The following is a 19120-nucleotide window of genomic DNA, read 5'->3' on the forward strand; positions in this document are numbered from 1 at the left end:
TCCTTTACCTGGAAGCCTATTCTCTGACATTTCATATCAATTGGCTAGCAGTTACATTCTTGGGATTTATGCTGCAATTTTCAAAAAATTACCCCGTTTATATACCAGTTGCAATCTCTGTCATTTGACCAAAGAATAACTTTACCTCTGCTTATTTTTTATTCAGGAGTATGGATCAATTTGTGCTGGCAAGTTCTTTTTCGGCTTTTTAGCAGAATGCAAATATGCAAAGTGAGGGTTTATTCAGGGCAGACACAAAAGCTAGAGTTAGCCTCTCTCCCAGGTAGCACACCCACCCACTGGAAGGGGACATGCAGAGCAAGGAAAGCTGGAGATTTTTAGTTTTTCAGCCCAGAGATAAGGAGTACTTTGCTCAGCTCCGTGGAAGGTGGATGACAAACCAGACATTAATGTGTCCTCCAAGAGTGCACAGGCATTGTGGTTTTTGCTGCTCCCCTCAGGGTCACATATCTTACTAAAAGTAACCCTGTCTTTGGAAATCATATCACTGGTCAAGTACAAGGAAATCCACAGATTGTTGGTCAAATCAATTAAAAGGATGTTTGTTATGAAATGTAATTCTATCCTTATCAGTACTTTAGGCCACTGTAACCAGAGACCAAGGAACTTTTTCAGAATGTGGTCATTATGCTCATCACTAGGACTGTGTGATCCGCACACCCACTGATCTGCCGCAGTTTGGTAGCGCTGTCAACTGGACTGGTCCTCACACCACCCTGTGACCTTGACCTGTCAGTCTTCATGCCATGCTCCCTCGGGTCCTACCCATAACCCTGACATTGCTGCTTTGTCTTGCTGTTACATCTGCTCAGAGCTCCTCTTGCTCTCTCTTTCCTTCTGGCTTTCTGGCCAGGTAGGCTCTGTTCAGCAATTTTCATACTTGTCCCAAGAAACCTCCTTAGTATTTCAAATCAGAGTAACCCCCCTCCACCCCACGTTTTTACTTGCAACTAGAATTGTGATTTCATGGAATAGGACCTCCTACTTTAAGGTAAAATGTTACTGCCCTCAAGCCAAAGGCCTAATTAAGTCCACTGATAAACAATATTCCAGTCTTTAAAATTTTTCATCTGCCATGCATTTGGTCTATTTTGCTTCAGTTGAAGCTCAGGCAGATGTCTTAGGCTTTTAAAGCAGAGTGTGCAAATGAGACTCTATTAGCAGAAGAGCTAAAAGCTCGGCATCTCAAAGCTTGAAGGCAGAATGGGTTTATTGCCAGTTCTTTCTGAAAGAGAAGGTTGTGCATTCAGCATCTGAGCCCATCTCAGAGAGATGACTTTTTCAAGAAGATTGCGATGTGCCTGGCTAATTTTCATCTCTGTACTGTACTTTCAAAATGAATTGAAATGCAGCCACGGGATTCGACTACAGTGCTCCTTTAAACTCAATGGTAGAGGTTTAGAAATCCTTGTCAGCTGGAAAAATCAAAGGGAGGTCAGAGAGATTGAGGGAGAGAGATGGAATCACACTGTGAAACTGCTGTGGGCAGGATGTGAGACTTTTTTTTCTTTTTTTTTTTTTTAAACTATGGACCACACTAAGATACATTGTTCCCAAACAATGATTGGTTCTTTCAGCTGGTGGTCTCTCTGATATTTCCTGATCAGTTTAGTTCTGTTCTATTCTGTTCCATTCCATTAAAAAATGATGGTTGCAAGCTATTAAAATGACTTAAGAACCCAGTAATGAATTACAAACCATAGTTTGAAAAGCTTGAAATAGGATATGGTTGAGTGAAATCAGTTTCTAGGATTGCAATCCTGGCCAGAGACAGAGAACCTTTCCTCTTTTCCTCATGTGGATAAAACATCTCTACTCAGCCATATCCCTGTCCCCTGATAGTTCACCACCTTCTACACTTGACACACAGGAAATAATACCGCCTAAATCAGTGCTCTGAGGCCTCACCTGTCTGGGTGGCCCAGAATTTTATTTTCCCTGAGTGAGCAGACGTGAGGTGATTTGCAGGTGAGGTTGGAGGAGTTGATAGCTGTGCCCTGTGTCCTTGTACAGTGCTTCCTAAACTCTGCTGTGTGTTAGAGTGGTCGGGGGAGCTTTTAAAACTCTTGATGCCTGGGTCATCAAACACCTATTGAACCCAATGTCTGGGGTGGGAGCCAGGCATCAGTATTTGTAAAAGATCCCTAGTGATTTCAACTTGCAACAAAATTTAGGAACATCTAGCCTAGTGCACAGAATCGTTATGTCATTTTAGCATTCTTGGCCTGGGCTCAAACATCCTGCAGAGCTTCTGGGAGCTCGTTTGAGGTGGGGGCTCTTAGTTGCTAAGCCCCAGACATTCTGATTCCACCAGTTGCCCAGGAACGTGCAATTTAAAGTCCCCTTGATAAATGAATGTAGTCTATGATCACACTTTGAGAAACATTGAGTGGATGCCTTGATTAACTCTTAGAACTGTGTGGAATCTCCAAACCCTGACCCGCTGAGACTACCCATCATGGCATTCATTCAAGTAGGGCTGGTTCCGCCGTGCACTTTCTGTCCGATGTAGAGCAAGTGTGCATAGGTGAGTCAAGTTTCACTCACAGGATGACATTCTGTCTGTTCTGGGCACAGCATGTGAGACTATAGAGGTAACTGACTCAGCCTGTAAAAGTTCAGCCAGCAGGAAAAACTGGCACAGCTGCAAATGCCACTGTCCCCTTGATCACCTCTCTGGAGCGCAGAGTTGCGGGAGATCTCACAGAGACCAAGGAGCCCCACCACCATGAATGCGTCTGAAAGAACTTGAACAGCACACCACAGGGCCATTTGATTTTACTTAGTGAGAGATCACAGGTTACATGATCTGAGTATGGGGCTAGCATTCCAGCCAGTGCATCTAAAAGCAGAATTTGTGTTTCAATAGCCATTTGACAATTGGGAGCTTGCTTAGTTGTATTAATGTCTGTTTATCATAAGTGCCACTAAAAATTCTGATGGGGTCTCCTCAGGGTCTTTCCTTATAGAAGAAGCTCAAAGATCCTCATGTTAAGAGTCAAGGGCTTTAAGAATACTGAACAGTGTCCTCTCCTCAAATTTTACTGTTTTCTTTCATTATCTCTCTCTCTCTCTCTTTTTTTTTTTTTTTAATTTAAGTAGGCTCCACACCTGAGCCCAATGCAGGGCTTGAACTCGTGACTCTGAGATCAAGACCTGAGCTGAGATCAAGAGGCAGACACTTTACTGACTGAGCCACTCAGGCACCCTAAATTTTACTGTTTTCTAATCACTCTTATGGGCTACCAAGCACAAAAGGAAATGATTTGGGAGAAATAGAAATACAATGTAGAGATATAAAGTTCAGCTGTAAATACATTTGTGTTTTTCTCTGAAAATGATCCATGTGAGCAAAGATTTATAGCAATTTTTGCTGATCCTTGAGGACAGGGATCATATCTATTCTCACTTCTAGCTGTGCTCCTGTGCTCAGCACAGTGCCTAGCATATCATATACACTCAACAGATCTTTGTTAAATAAGCAAATACATGACAGATTTAGCAACAGCTTTAGTAATGTTTCTTTTAGAGGAGTGTATATAATTTCCCATCACCTATTTCTGTGATTCTGGTGAGTAATTTTGAAGAGAAATATTTTTTTCCTTCTGATCACTATGAAACACCAACTAAAATGTTTTGATTCAGTTTTATTTCATAATCCAAATACCCAGTTAAGGCCATCGCTTGAACTGGCAAAGGTCTGGAATTGTGCACCTGACCTGACTTAGGATGAGTGACATCTTCCAGGGCTGGTCATTGGAATGACTGAAATTTTCCAGGCCAGGTTTGTTGCCAATAGGCAAAACGATAGAGACACTTCTGTTACAGCTCCTCTGGTAAGTAACTGAGAACAGACCAGTTTAGGGAATTTTCAGCAGTATAGATATTATTTTGCACTCTACGGGTATTTCTATTTTCATGTGAGCAGAAATGAAACCATTTTATTTTTAACTTGATAGATTTAACCTGTAACATCAAAACATATGTATTGCCCCAACAGCGTTTGATCCTTTTAATTTTCCAGACTACTGGAACTTGACTGTCCAACTTCAAAGCAAGGAAAGTTAGGGACTAGCAGGTGGGTGACCTAGGTCATCTGGCTCTAGTCAAGAGATTGCCAGATGCTTCAGAAGGAGATGCTGGTCATTCTCTCTGCCCTCTTACTCAGTTCTGAATCTTTCTGAAGAAAGATTCCCTGAAGCCAGGCAAAGCTTTTAGAGGGAAACTCCAACCATCTTAAAACCCATTGTCTCTCAGAAGACCAGGGACCCCTTGCCTCAGAGTGTCCAGGGGCTTGTTAAATCCATTCATTCCTGGCCACCACCCCAGATCTACTGAATCAGAATCTCTAGGTGTGGTATCTTGGGATCTGAGTTTTTAGCAATATTGACTTTTAACAAAATCTACTGTGCACTGAGGTTTGAGAACATCTACTTTTCCTGACAGGTGATTTTATGTAAGAAAGTCACCAGAAAGGAAGTAGGTTTTCTTGTACTCTCAACATTGCCTCCAGCCTTTGTCCCCACTCCTCTGGGGCCCTTGTGCTTTATTTACTAGCCCTCTCTCCCCTCAGGCAGAGCAGGTGCCCTGGCTCTGGGCTCAGGACATCTGCCAGACATTTTCCGCCATCCCTGAATTTCCTGTTCTTCCCAGAAACGTTGGCACAGGCCAAGGACAGTCAGACAGTGACGGAGGCATGTGTCCAGCTCGGGGGAGAGTGGAAACTGACCCCATGTGCACACTGACTCAGCCCTCTCTGTTGGGGAAAGGAGCAAGTTTGGTGAGCCAGCTGCCAGTCCACAGAGTGGGTGCCCACTCAATATGGCGGACTGTGGGCCAGTCAGGAAGGATCTGGCCTCTGGAGTGGCTCTCCTAGCTCCGAGGGCAGTGGTTTGGAACCTTTGCCTCTCTGCCCAGTACACAAACTTTATGTCCCTGTGGCTACAAGCTGTCCAATTACTGCTTTTTCTGCTTCTTGTGAGAACACTTCAGAGGGAGTGAGAACAGTACAGACATGTTCTCTATGATGTCAGGGAACCAGGCCCCAGAGGCACTCGCACAGGCCTAGGCACCCTCATGGCTCCAGTCAGTTCTGTCCACACAAACCAACTGAGTCACTGAAGTCAGCACAAGGCTCGTTATGCCCATGCATAAAAACCTCTTCAAAAAAGCCCTCAAATATCAATCTTTTTTTAAAAAAAAAAAATCTGTTTTCAAGGCCATCTCAGAAAAGGAGCCTGGATACAGCAACCTAATTTGAGACTGTACTCAATATAAAGGCAGAATCACCTCACGTTTTTTGTTTTTGTTTTTGTTTTTTAAAGATTTTATTTATTTATTTGAGAGAGAGACAGAGAGAACATGAGAAAGGAGAAGGTTGAAGGGAGAAGCAGACTCCCCATGGAGCTGGGAGCCTGATGTGGTCCTTGATTCTGGGACTCCAGGATTATGACCTGAGCCGAAGGCAGTTGCTTAACCAACTGAGCCACCCAGGCACCCCACCTCATGGTTTTAAAATGTATATTCATTAATCTATCCCAACAAACTATCAGACTGACAAACAACCACCAAGCACAACTACCAGTTTTTATTTGGTGCCTGCCCACAATGATCTCATTTAATCCTCAACCCATTAAGGTCTGCTCTGACAGCTTCTCTCCTAAATATTAACATACCAAAGAGAACCATCCTCCCAACATGACTTGTTCCCAGCATACTGTGCCCAGGAGCGTGGGTTGAACAAATGCATCTATTTTTTTTTTTTTAAGATTTTTTTCTTTTTAAAGTAATCTCCACACCCAGTGTGGGGCTTGAGCTCACAAACCCATGATCAAGGGTTGCACCTTCGGCAGACTGAGCCAGGCAGGCGTCCCCAACTGCATCTACTTTGAGGGGTCAAAGAGAGACCAGAGCCACACTGCCTAGACAAAAACTCATGGTTGGTTCCTGCTAGAATTGACTTTTAGAAAAGGTCAGGTGATATTAACATGGTTCTAATAAATACAGTAATTATTGTTATAGTATATTTACCTAAAGGCCATGTGACTCTTTGCCACTTAATTTGAAGTTGACTCTCTGCTACTTCTTCTCTTTTGCGCCCCTAGGAAACTTCTTGAGAGCAGTAACTATGTCTTACTCATTTTTGCCTCTGAAGACTGTTTCTGGCACATAGGAAGTAATCAGTAAATGTTTCTTGGATGAATGAATAAATAAAATTTCAGAGGAATTTTGGAGGTTCCCATCTAGGCTGAGGGGAGTCCACGGAGGGCAAAGGCATTCAACATACCTGCTTCAACCACGTGGTCCATGGTTGGGAACCTTTTGTACACAGCGGTGCTCACAGAGCGGAAGATAAGTAGAGACGTGAGATTGACATAGCGCATCAGCGTCCTTCTTAGCAAGCGCCCGTGCTCGTCCCTTCCGTGAACACTGCTGGAGATGAGGAACATCAGCCTATCCGGCCAGGGCAGATTCACAAACTGGTTCCACCATCGGTTCACTACCAGAGTGACATAAAACCCTGTAAAATGACAGGAAACGATAAAGCCATTTCTTGCAGCATACATGGTGACCCTGATGCTTTTAGCAGAATTTCAGCTTTTTTAGGGATTGGAATGTAAAAATGTGTTGCTATCTGTATCTTAGAATTTCGCCCTCCAAAGTAAATAAATAAAAATAAATAAATAAATAAATAAGTAATTTGTGCCTGGCAAGGCCTTAGCACCCAGTGAGTGGGTATTAGAGTTTAAATATTGACAGCAAAAATGGAGCGTTAGTGAAGAGGAAGCTTGATTGTCCAATCGCAAATGATTACCTCAAACTCGTTTGGGGTTAATTTAGCCAAAGCAGTCCTGAAGGAAAACCTTACGGGTGGTTGGGGTTCTATTGCAAGCAGTGGCTTTTCAGGCATGCCTCTCAGCTTGGAAACACTCCCATGCAGAGTCATCGGTGTCATCCTAACGGAGACAGCTGTGTGGCTGCATTCTGCGTGTGACCTATACTTACCAAGCACAAAGGTTACTGGAATTTGTTCAGCATATCTGTCACAGTAAATTGATAATTTTTCAAAGTAACGTTTTTGGGCTCCTGTAAGTAACAATCTGGAGCAAAAATAAAATGCATAGCCCTTTATGATATTATACTTCTGCACCTGCTTTGCAAGTGATATTCAGTGCAAACAATTAAGCACAAATAATTGTAATTTTTTTTTAAGGCACAATAACTTTTTTCCTACCTGAGCTGATGTATCTCAAAGGCTTTTTAATTGCCGAATGGTTCAAGTACCAATGTTTTTAGTACATGAATGTTATTGGCCATTAGACAGTTGGGTTTATTAACTTTTGTTTTTAAATACTTTACACTTTAAGCTTTTGTATGATGAATACACTGGATTTAGAGCAAAATACCTCATGAAGGCGTCCAATTTTCAATTATTCGTCAGGTATGCTTTTAAAAAAAGTGTCTTGATTAAGTGAATTACAGTTATTAAGTTAATTACTAAATAATAGCCCTAAATTTGACATCTTGATCTTACTCTTCCCCGAATATGCTACTTAGCACATTCTTGACCATATGTGCTATACTTCAAGGGATATTATAACTGTTTATTTCATAGCCTACAATTAGTTAAAATATAAAACAATGCAGATATAACTAGAAGTAAAATTTTTTAATTACTATATTTGGTGGGTTTGTAGTTCTATAATATAAATATAAAAATTTATATTACAGATCTGACCAAAACTAATTTTCTGGTATTGTTTGACATAAATTCATTTAATGAAACTATTATTGATGTTTATATTATAGGGAGGGGATTCAGAGGCAGAAGAAAGGTCTCAAGTCATGGTCAAGATCTAGAAAGAGGAACAACACAGATGAATTTGCATGAAAGAATGAGAACAGCTGTTCCAAGGGAAGAAGAAATCTCTTGGAAATCCATGATAACATGTGCCAAGGGTGTGTTTGAGTCAGGAGAACTTGGATAAGGGAAGCAGAGGGATAATGAGGTAACAGGGAGCCACCAGCCAGATTGCAGATGAAAAGCTGGTGCTGAGAGGATTCTGGGGTGCAGGGTGAGCTTGGGGTGCAGGGTGAGCTTGGAATTCCTGCCTTGGCTTTGGAGGAAGTGTCAGAAATTCTGAAGTTAGGAACGGGTTGTGCAGGTGTGTCAAGGTCATGCCAATGACAAGTCACAGCCAGAACAGTTTCTGATACTCAAATAGAAATGGTCAAAGATGATTTAAATGTGGAAAGCACAGGCCATAAGGTCAGAGGAACCCAGATTTGAATTTCGGATCAGCCACTTAAAGATTTGGACTTGGAACCTATCTTTAAATCTCTCTGAGCCTCAGTTTTCCCATTTTTTGCAAATGGGAATAATAATAACTATGTGTTAGGAATGTTATGAAGCTTAAAGAATATATTATATATATAACTACTTAACATATGATGTCATACTTAATTGATTAAAGAGGCTGTTATTATTAATAATTTGCCAAAGGAAAAAATATTCAGCTATTAGCTACATAGAAAGTTTAGTAGCTAGAAAGTACTAAAATGACGATTTTGTCAAGTTCATCCAAAAGTAAAAAGAGATATAATCAAAGAAATGAATTCTGTCTTTGACTTACGATTTTTGCTAAGTGTAATTATTTGCTTATAACAGAATTTTAAAATTTAGGATTATTAGTACACATGAGAATGACACTGTGTCTATATTTTTCTACAGGTATGTTTGACTTTCTTGGTAAAGTCAGCCTATAGTTCTTGGTATGCCTTTAATCAAGATTAAACATCTATTTTAATAAGATTTTATAGTTGAAATATAGTTCATTTAAATGAATTATAGTTCATTTAAAAAAATGAAGAATGACTTGCACAATTGATCATTATTATAAATGTAAGTACTTTTTGGTCTAAAAAATTTAAAAAAATATATGCATACTATTTTATGGGGTATAAATAAGATATTAGAGCAAAAGTGGAGGCCCCATGGAGGATTTCTGGCTAGGATGCAGCTGCTCTAAGTGCTCTTCTATCCTAAGCAGCGGTAGCAGCAATAAACTCACATTAGTAAAAATAAACTAATGAGACAATTATTCTGAAACGTCATGTGCCTTCCACCATTTCATATTCTGAAGGATTAGATGACACAAAAATAAATTGTCCAAATAATATTGTATTTATAAGACACAACTGAAAGAAGATTAGAGGTTTGTAAATAAAACTTTCCCTTTACAGATATTTTGATAGGCAGCAAAACAGCTCTTCCTATTCTACTTTTGATAATTATCGGCTGGCCAAATTATCCCTCTTCTTCAGATAGAGTCCTGCTGCTGCAAAGAAGAAGGCAGGTAAGAGCAATGATAACACAAATTTGTTCATCTGTATGCGGGAAAGAACAAACTGAACTACATAGAAAAGGAGGAAATACAGCCTCAAAAACCTTTAGCTTTTTTATTTTAAGTTCTAACTTCCCCCAGAGTAGAAATGAATGCAATCAATTTTAATAAAAAAAAACTCACAAAGCTTCTCTTTTGTACTATTGATAAAATTTTATTAAGATGATTTTAGCCATGAAAGTATTTCTTGGACATGATTTTGCTCAGATTTTCTGTCAATCTGACAGGCGTAGGTTGTGATGTTGTAAAGAATAAACATCTTTCGTTGTGAATATAACACACCCCAAACTCAGAAGATATCAACAAAATAAATTAGTTTTCAGGCCTTTATTTAGTTGAGGTATAGGTAAGATTGGCAGGCACCATCCTGGATAAGATCTTGTCATTCCAGGCAAAAGAAAGGAAAGTTGCCTGATATATACCATTCTCAAACACATTCATTACGCAGGTAGTTGCTATAAGTTGTCAAATTACAAACTGACATTATCAATGACATAGCTGAGAGGGGCACAAGTGATTATTTGTCTGTGGCCTTTGCCATTCCAAATCATCGCTGAGTATTTAAGTATAAATCTTCCCTTTTATACCTCTGGCGAAGTCTGGCAGCATGACTCATTGTGATCAGCTAACATGGGGCTGGAATGAGAGCCACCTGAATATGATAGTTAGGGTCTACTTAACATCCTGAGCATGGTTAGGTGTGAATTAAAATACCGTGTCCTGAGGTGAAGAAGGCAAGAGTGGATCATGCAAAGGAGGAGATTACATAATGCAAGAGTCAGCGGCAACCAAAGGCTCCGATTTTTGAGACTGTATTCTTCCATGATATCTGATGGCCATAGGAGACATGCAAAGGAAGGTACCTGTACACCAAACTTATTGCCGTGTAAAAAACAGCAAAGACAATAAATTCCCTGTATAGTAGTTTGTAGATGCTGCCTCTCCACTTGAGGAGTAACCTATGAAATCCAAAAAAAGTCGCATTTGCTACTTTACTGGAGTACGTGACAGTCATCTTGGATAGCTTTTTTTGTCTAGAAGAGCAAGAAGACAAAACACAAGTAAAAAGCAATGTTTAAGTTTGAGCATTAAGTCTATGTCTCAGACTCAAGCCACTAACCAGCCATCTCTCCATTCTGCCTTGCTCTGTTTAACCGATTTGGAATTTGGCGATAAGCACCTTCACCTCGCTGAATCTTTTAGTAGGAAAGGGGAGTTAAGTAGTCTCTGGAAAGGGTGATATTGGAACTTGCACTCATTTCTAAATGTTATCCAGGTTTTATAGTCACCACTTAGTAATACTTAAATGAACAAATGTGATCTAAGAAATGTGTTGTGTGTTTTCTTAATTCACGGGAAGATTTAGGGTATCGATATGCTATATAAATTGACATTTCCAAAAGCACCAGCCAAATGGACTCTTTGGGTCTTTATTTGCTAAGGTATGTAAAGAAGTATCTATTTCACCCTTAAATTTCCTGAGGGGGAATTTATGGCTCTCTACTTAGAAATCAGGTGATACTGTTGAAAAGAAGCAAGCCTCTTGTGGGAATTTAATTCATGGGTCACTTTTGGTGGCTTTAGTTGGATGTGGGTACCTCTGTAGTGGGGCTCCAAGTGCATGGGGAGCCCTCTGTACACTTTTCAAGGTAAGGGTCACGACGATAGTAGTGGACTTTTCCCTGGAAAAGTCATCATAAAATACCTAGGGAGGCTCACTTTCTGTTTGGAACTGACCAAAATGAGGTCCCGATTTGGGCTCTCTCTACTTGGATCTGTTCCGTAGATGTGAGTAGGATGAGAATAGGACCCCAGTGCCTCGTTCCAGTGAACTCTCTGGAATTCCATTGCTTTTCAACAAGACAGCAAACATTCACGTTCTGAGATGGCCTTGAACTAATCCCGCACCACTACTCTCTAACATGGAGCATAAACAGATAACATGAGAGGTCTTTGAAGTCTTTTTTGCTTCAAAATGATCCGTGAGGAGGGTCTTACAGAGAGCTACTTAGATGGAAATTATGGAGGTTTTAGAGAGATTTGGGCTAGACACAGGAAATAAATCCTCTAGCAGATTTCTTACAGGAAGTAGCCTGCAGCACACATTTTATCTAAACGAGAAAACTTCCTGTCTTTATTCAGAGGTGAGAAAACAATCCAATTCTGATTTGCCTAGTTTCCCCGAAGAAATAAAACTCTGGCACTACATTCACAAACTTCAACTGTCAACATCACTGATGTTAGTAAAGAAATCGGGGCTTTTTGGCATAAGGAAGTGGCATTACGAGAGGACGGCAATCGTGCCACAAAGCCAGTCTCATTTTCCCATCTTTACCTTGTCTATCTGTCTAATGTGAGTAGAGCCAAAATGGGGGGAGAGGAGCATAATAAATTAAGCCCATTTCATAATTTGTTCTCATGGGCAGTGTCATTTTAGGTAACAGTCCTCAACTTGGTTTAACAGCTCTCTCATCTGTTTCAGCCGTCAGAAAAATTAAGATCGGATAGAGTAGAGGTCAGAATGAAAATACACGGGTACTCTTTGTGCACTAACCTATTTCTTGGGTTTGGAGGCTCCGGCAGGAAAGAAAATCTTGCAATTTCAGGGGGACTGAAGAGGAGCCTTCAGGTTGGTGCTGCGTTCGGCTTCCCGCTTCGCTCGTGCACACTCAGATTTCCTTTCCTTCTCTGGCGACCAAGAAGACCCAGAGGGTGACAAGTCCAGGAGTTAAATGTTTTTCCACTTGCGGAGGCCTGTTTATGCCAATTTGCCCACTGATGACAGTTATAGCCGGGAACAAACAGAAGCAACAGCTGCTGATGTAGCTTTTTTCTACTCTATAATTATAACTCCACCTGCCGCCCAAAGTACCCCTTTGAATGAGAAGTCGGAGGTGACGTGAAGGAGGTTGAGCCCTTGAAGTCTTGTTATTTTCATTTTGGTTCTACCCTGGGATCAAGGAAGACAGATCCATTTTCCCCTGAAGTGTTCTGTTTAGAAGTTCACTGGCCACAAAGGGGGAATCAGGGTAGTCTGAGTGTGCTTAGGATGAAGAGTGTGTTGTTGTGAGGCCATAAACTGGGGCAGATGAGAATATATACAAGATTTTCACCCGTTTGAGAGGTATCGAGAATGATCTTCCCTTCAAAGCAACAAGCATGTGTGTTTGTGAATGTGTGGGCACGTGCGTGTGCGTATTTTAGAAAAGCAAAGAGAATTATTATGTGTGATGGCTTAGTGCAGTGGAAAACAGCACACGGATTCATTACATTTGTTACCCTTCTGTGGGCAGCTAGGAAAATTTTTTAATAATTCAAAATGGCTTCCATAGTTTTCTTCTTGAGAGAGGGAATACATCGGCATTCTCTAAATAGTGAAATAAATAATTCAGGGCCTTTGCAACCTTCTAAAGTAATGTGTGCCCCCAAGCATTGCAACTTTAGTTTAACTGAAATAACAACAGAAGACATATATTTTTGTGAGGAAAGGATAAAAAAATGCTTATTTTGAAGTTGAGGAATATACATTGAAAAGGGTTTTTTATTTTATTTTTATTTTTTATTTATTTTTTTTAAAGATTTTATTTATTTATTTGACAGAGAGATCACAAGCAGGCAGAGAGGCAGGCAGAGAGAGGAGGAAGCAGGCTCCCTGCTGAGCAGAGAGCCCGATGCGGGGCTCGATCCCAGGACTCTGAGATCATGACCTGAGCCGAAGGCAGCGGCTTAACCCACTGAGCCACCCAGGCGCCCCTGAAAAGGGTTTTTTAAATAGCATTTTTAAGTTTTATATGCATTTGCCTGGTTTCTTTATCAAACTATAAGTACCCTAGAGCAAAGACAGGACATAGGTGTCTAATATCTTGCCCCCATCCCTGTTCACAGTTCCAGAATGAAGTGGATAATGGATATTCAATATGCATCTGTTGTTTGATTAACATCTTATCATCACTATGACGCTTCTGTGAGTACATTTGGGGGAATTTGTGAACATTTTAAAAGCACATATATCATGCTGCATGTTTTACATGTGGTTGCCATGGGAAGTGGTTGACTAGACCTGATGGTGCGTTTATAAGGGTTTGCAAGACTGATCAGTGTTACAGAGTTTGAGCAAATCTAAACCTGAGGGCTTATGAAATAGAAACATGGAGGGTATTTTTAAAAAAAATTCTCACTTTTGTGTCTCCTACTGAGACATGGCAGGATTCCCAGCAGTAAGGACCATGGAACCGGGGGAGTGGGCCTCCTCTAATGGGGCACTGTTGGCTGGTCTCACTTTTAAACAAGGTTAATGATGCTCATCTTTCCCATTGCACTGTTTTAAGGAATGACTAATTAATGGTTGAGATTGCATTTGAAATGCACGTTAGTCAATAATGATTAGACTAAATGAACAAACTCTCATTATTGAGCTCTGAGTCCGGGGGCTATTTCTAACAATGTCCAGAAAGATGCCGTTCAGAGATGAACTCATTAGAGGGGACAAGCCACTATAGCTTATTTCCAAATATCCAACAAACGCCAAATGGCACAGTTAACTGCTCATATGACTTTTTGAAGAAAACTTTAAAGTTTCTTGTTAAAAATAGACATTTTCCCAGATTCTGAAAGTAACATATGCTTATTTAAAAATAAAAAGTAAAACAACGTATAAAGAACAGAGTTGTACTCTATATTGCTACCTTAGAGGAGTGATAATCCTTGGGCACAGAGTTCATCTTTCCAGACTTCTGCAGAAAATATTTTAATTCCTATAATTAATAGTAAACGATATGATAGACATCTCTTTTTGTATATATGTGTGTGTGTGTGTAAATATATGTGTATATACAGACACAAACACACATATATATATTTATACTATTCCAGTCATATTTTGACAGTAAACATCAGGTAATGTGATCCTGACCACTCTGACTCTCATTGATCCTAATAAACATATTTGTCTTTGATTCCAGTAAAGATCCAGTGACAGGAAAATTCATAAAAAAAGAACAAGGGATCATTTCTAAGTGATGAGAATACTGATATTCATCCGTAGGTGTCTGGATAAATCACTGGTCATTCCTCAAAGGCAAACAAGAACAAACTGAAGTAGCATTGCCAATTCCTCAAGGAGAACCAGCTTTTTAAAAAGCCCTACATTCATTTTAAACTCTTCTACTTATTTCATTGATGTGAGAAATCCTTTTGTTTTTAAAGAAAGGTATTTTTTTTTTAAAGATTTTATTTATTTGACAGAAAGAGACCCACCAAGAGAGAGAACACAAGCAAGGGGACTGGAAGAGGGAGAAGCAGGCTTCCCACTGAGCAGGGAGCCTGACGCGGGGCTCAATCCCAGGACCCTGGGATCATGACCTGAGCCAAACCCAGACGCTTAACGAGCTAAGTCACCCAGGCGCTCTACTTACATTATTAAATAAGGAATAAGGAATCAGTAAACATGTTTGAACAGGAAAAGGGCTTGAAAAAAATCTGTGTTACAGAAAGAATGTGCAGACAGAATGTGATGGATTTGAGTGGACAGGGAGTATAGGAAGGGAACCGTTTGGAGTTATTATGGCTGTTCTTGTAGGAACTGGGGTGGTGGGTGAGTGGAATGCAGAGGAAGGACGGTGAGAGAAAGCCCAGAGGAAAACTACCACAGGAGGAAAAAAAAGTTGCAGGGGCTTGGGGGGAGTGAAAGGAAGAGGAAAGAGATGTCTTCTAGGACTCTTCCTTTGTCCTTTGAGCCCACTTGCTTAACAAGAACTACAGAATATGATTTGAAATTTGTTCAAGTGACACGGTTCTCTGTAGAGCACCATGCAACTTTGATGTTTGATTTGATCCTATAAATAAGAACATCTTATCAGAAAGAAATGGGTGCAAAGTAAAATCACAGGTAGAAGCTCATGGGACCGTAAAAAGTCAAGTTGTTGAATTAAGTATGATTAGATAATCCTCAGGTTTTCTGTTAATAATACTTTTTCTGGCACTTGCTCATTTTGCAATATGCTGGCTCTCCCTTACTACTTAAGATAGTTGTCAGGGCTGAAGCCCAAGAAAAATTCATAGGGTAAACTTTCAATTGAGAGTATTCATTCATGCTTTTTTTTTCCCACAGCAGGGTACCCTGGTTCAGTTGGTTTGAGAGCATGCACAGTGATATTTTTTCCCTACAGTTAATTTTCAGTGGGCTCAGAGGGGCTGTAAGCTTCTTGAGAACTCCTGCCTTACTCTTTCTTGCTTCTCTTTCCCTATTTACTGGTTGCTGTGAAGCAGCTGACTGGGACAAGCCATGTGTCAGTTCAGATGTATGGAGGTTTCTGATACGTGGTGTTGGTGATGGAACGCAGCCAAAAGTCAAACCAAAGTGGGGTTAGTTAAGTTTTTTCTTTTTGACTTCAGGGGAGAAATAGAGAATGTCTAGGATTAGAAAGGCTATTGAATTTTATTACAGATGAAGTTCTAAGCTCCTAAGGGACTGGATATTTGAGGAGTCATCATCACTTTCTTTACACCGAGTAATTGCCAACTCAGCAGAACAGCAATGCATTAGTTCAAATTCTGAAGGTTATCTTTTTCTAATGGACGGTATAGAAATGTTCTATTTTAGCGATGGAAGCCTAGAGTCTAAAGGGTTCTTACTATGGTGCTTAAAGTGTATCCTGTGCTTTCTAATCAATTATATTTCTTATAATTGAAATATAATGGATGGGACTGCTTAGCTCAGTCCTGATCTCTAAAGGAAAAAACCAAAAACCAAAAAACCCTGCAACATAAAACCAACTAAAGAGCAGTATAGTTTTTTTTTTTTTAAGATTTTATTTATTTATTTGACAGAGAGAGAGATCACAAGTAGGCAGAGAGGCAGACAGAGAGAGAGAGAGAGAGAGAGAGAGGGAAGCAGGGCCCCTGCCGAGCAGAGAGCCTGATGCGGGACTCAATCCCAGGACTCCGGGATCATGACCTGAGCCGAAGGCAGAGGCTTAATCCACTGAGCTACCCAGGCGCCCCAAGAGCAGTATAGTTTTACATGAAAAAGTATACTGCTTATACTTTTTTGTATAAACAATATTTTGTATTCTAATATTTGTATATGCAAATCCAAATGTATTGTTTATTCCAAACAGCTGAGAGATTCTGTTACTTTACCACTATAATGGTAGAAGGTGGCCATCTGGAAATTATAGAACTATGTGGGCAAAGGGAAGATATAGGTAAATAGAAAAATTCCGAGCATACATCTCTGGACACCTCTAAGACACCTTTCCATCTGAGGTAAAATGCATGTGGAAATGAAATACAGATGTTGGTTCTGGTTCTCTCACACGGTGGGCTGCTGCTTAATGGCTATTGCTGGAGAGGGCAGTGGGTTTGGAGTAAGAGAATGAAGGAGAAACTTCAGTTTGTGTTCCATATGTTTTTGTATTTTTAAAATAACATCCATATTTTCATATTTAATCATATGCAATAAAAATCTTACTTAATACCACTTCCAAATCTATTCCTCCACCTCATATCTTTTATCCAACTCCAGAATGTTTATCATATTCTCATCAACATCTCAAATCCAACATGCCCCAAACTGGACTCCTGATCTTTTTCCTAGAAAATGCTCCATCTGTCACCTTTCATGTCAATTGATGAAAATTCCTTCCTTCCAAAAGGTAAAAACCTTGGAGTCCTCTCTTTCTTTCCTACCATAGGCCAGTCTTCCACAAACCCTCCACTTTCCAAGTAGACTCAGAATCTGTCACCTCACTCTCTTCTCACATGCCTGGTCTTCCTCTCCCGCCTCCCCTGAGCCACCATCATCGCTCTCCCAGCTTGTTCTGGCAGCTTCCCAACACACCTCCCTGCTCTCCACTTGCTCTCTTTTGTCCTCTGACAAGAAGGCAGAGTGCTCATACTGACAGGTAGGTCAGGCGAGTGGTGTCACTCCTCTGCTCAAAGCCCCTCCATGGCTCCCTCTTAAAAGCTCAAGTCCTTAAACTGTCCACAAAGTTCATGGCTGCAAGACCCCATTTCCTCTCAGGGTTTTTCCCTATCATTCTTCCCTATCCTATGGGTCACATTCCTCTCCTTTCCTTCCTGGAACATATCTGGCATGGTCCCATCCTAAAGCCTGAGAAATGGCTCATCTTTGTGCCTGGAATGACCTTCTTACAGGTATTTGAGGGGTTGTCTCCCTCACTCTTTCAAATTTTTGCTCAAATCTTTTCTCAATGATCTGATAATCTTACTTAAAATTGCACACTGACCCAGTGCACCTCTCTCCCCCTTGCTCTCCTGATCCCCTTTATCCTTTTGCTTTTTATCCACGCCATTTATCTCCTTTATTTTTTTTTAAGATTTTATTTATTTATTTGACAGGCAGAGATTACAGTAGGCAGAGAGGCGGGGGTGGGAGGGAAGCAGGCTCCCTGCCGAGCAGAGAGCCCGATGTGGGGCTCGATCCCAGTTCCCTGAGATCATGACCTGAGCCAAAGGCAGAGGCTTAACCCACTGAGCCACCCAGGCGCCCCTATCTCCTTTATTTTTAAGAAAGATTCTATATTTGTTTCTATCTATCTATCTATTTATTTATTTGACACAGAGAGAGAGCACACAAGCAGGTGGAGCAGAAGACAGAGGAAGAGGGAGAAGTAGGCTCCCCGCTGAGCAGAGATCCATATCTCCTTTAAATGTACCATCTATTTCACACATATATTGTGTTATTGTCTACTCATCCCTACTAAATTGGAAGTTTCATGAGGGTAGGGGGCTGTCTGTTTTGCTCACTGATGAAAACAAAGTGCGCCCAATGCCTAGTTCAATAAATATTTCTTGAATGAATACATCTAAAGGAGAGGCTAGAAAGGTTTCCACTTTTTTTTCATGTAAGTTTCACGAGCACAGATTCCATTATTTTGTTACTTGCTTTATATCTAACACCTATAAAAGTGTCTGGCATCTAATAGGTACCCAGTAAATACTTGTGAAATGAATAAGAGAACATATATTTTATTCAGATGTTTAGCCTATCTTTTTCATAGAAATGCTTCTTACAGGATGAAAATGAAGAGACTGGGAATTTTTCCTGCAGCGGTTTTATAGCGCGCCAGAAAGTGAAAGGCTGAGAGCACTCAGGGACCTCTGAGTACTGACTCCGCGTTCTTCCTGGACTGTGGGAAGCTACGTCTGCATTGTGTGGTCACCTCTCTTCTGAATTTGTGTATCCTTCGCTAACTCAGGAATTTAGAGAGTAGGGGTGTGGGTGGTTCCAGACAACCATCTGTAACTCTGCCTTTTACAGTTTTTTTACTGACCTCAAGGAGATTTAGCTGAGGATACCACTGTACTTTAAATAGCAATAAGGAAAGAGGCAGGAAAAAAATGATTCCTTTCAGTTCCTATTGACTACCCTTTGGCATCATTTTGTTCCAGGCACGGGACTGAGTACTCACTTTGCTGGTGACAAATGCCTTGCACACCCATTAAAATAGCAGGGCAATGAAAGGATGAATACAGTAAATGGCCTTTAATGATGGTCTAGGTGGTGATGATATCACTTATGGTACACATAAGGGGCCTTAAGGTTCTTGACTTTGAATGCCCTTCTGGGATAGGGGTTATAGTTCTTTGTGAAGATTAAATTACCAAGGTCCTTTAGTGGACTATTAATGACTAAATCCCAATAGCAGAGTAATAGTATATGAGGGGTGTAG

General features: G+C 40.6%; 1 protein-coding gene across 7 annotated transcripts in view; it reads right to left on the reverse strand.

Moving 5' to 3' along the window:
• Positions 1-12225, reverse strand: part of BEST3 (bestrophin 3) — a 50027-nt gene extending 37802 nt beyond the window's left edge. For 3 of the 7 annotated variants that reach the window (XR_007129308.1, XR_007129307.1, XM_047740234.1), the window contains exons 1-4: positions 11980-12224; positions 10289-10459; positions 7027-7121; positions 6308-6541 (exon numbers count right to left, since the gene is read on the reverse strand). Coding sequence is in view for 5 of the 7 variants with exons in the window: in XM_047740234.1 (XP_047596190.1) it covers positions 6308-6541; positions 7027-7121; positions 10289-10440 (481 nt within the window). In the remaining 2 variants the exon portion in view is untranslated. Of the gene's footprint in view, positions 1-6307; positions 6542-7026; positions 7122-10288; positions 10460-11979 lie in introns of those variants that run through there. The other 4 variants (XM_047740238.1, XM_047740236.1, XM_047740237.1 and 1 more) reach the window with 4 other exon arrangements.
• Positions 12226-19120: the final 6895 nt, after the last annotated feature.

The sequence above is a fragment of the Lutra lutra genome, chromosome 8 (assembly GCF_902655055.1).
Source record: "Lutra lutra chromosome 8, mLutLut1.2, whole genome shotgun sequence".
In the NCBI taxonomy this organism is placed as follows: domain Eukaryota; kingdom Metazoa; phylum Chordata; class Mammalia; order Carnivora; family Mustelidae; genus Lutra; species Lutra lutra.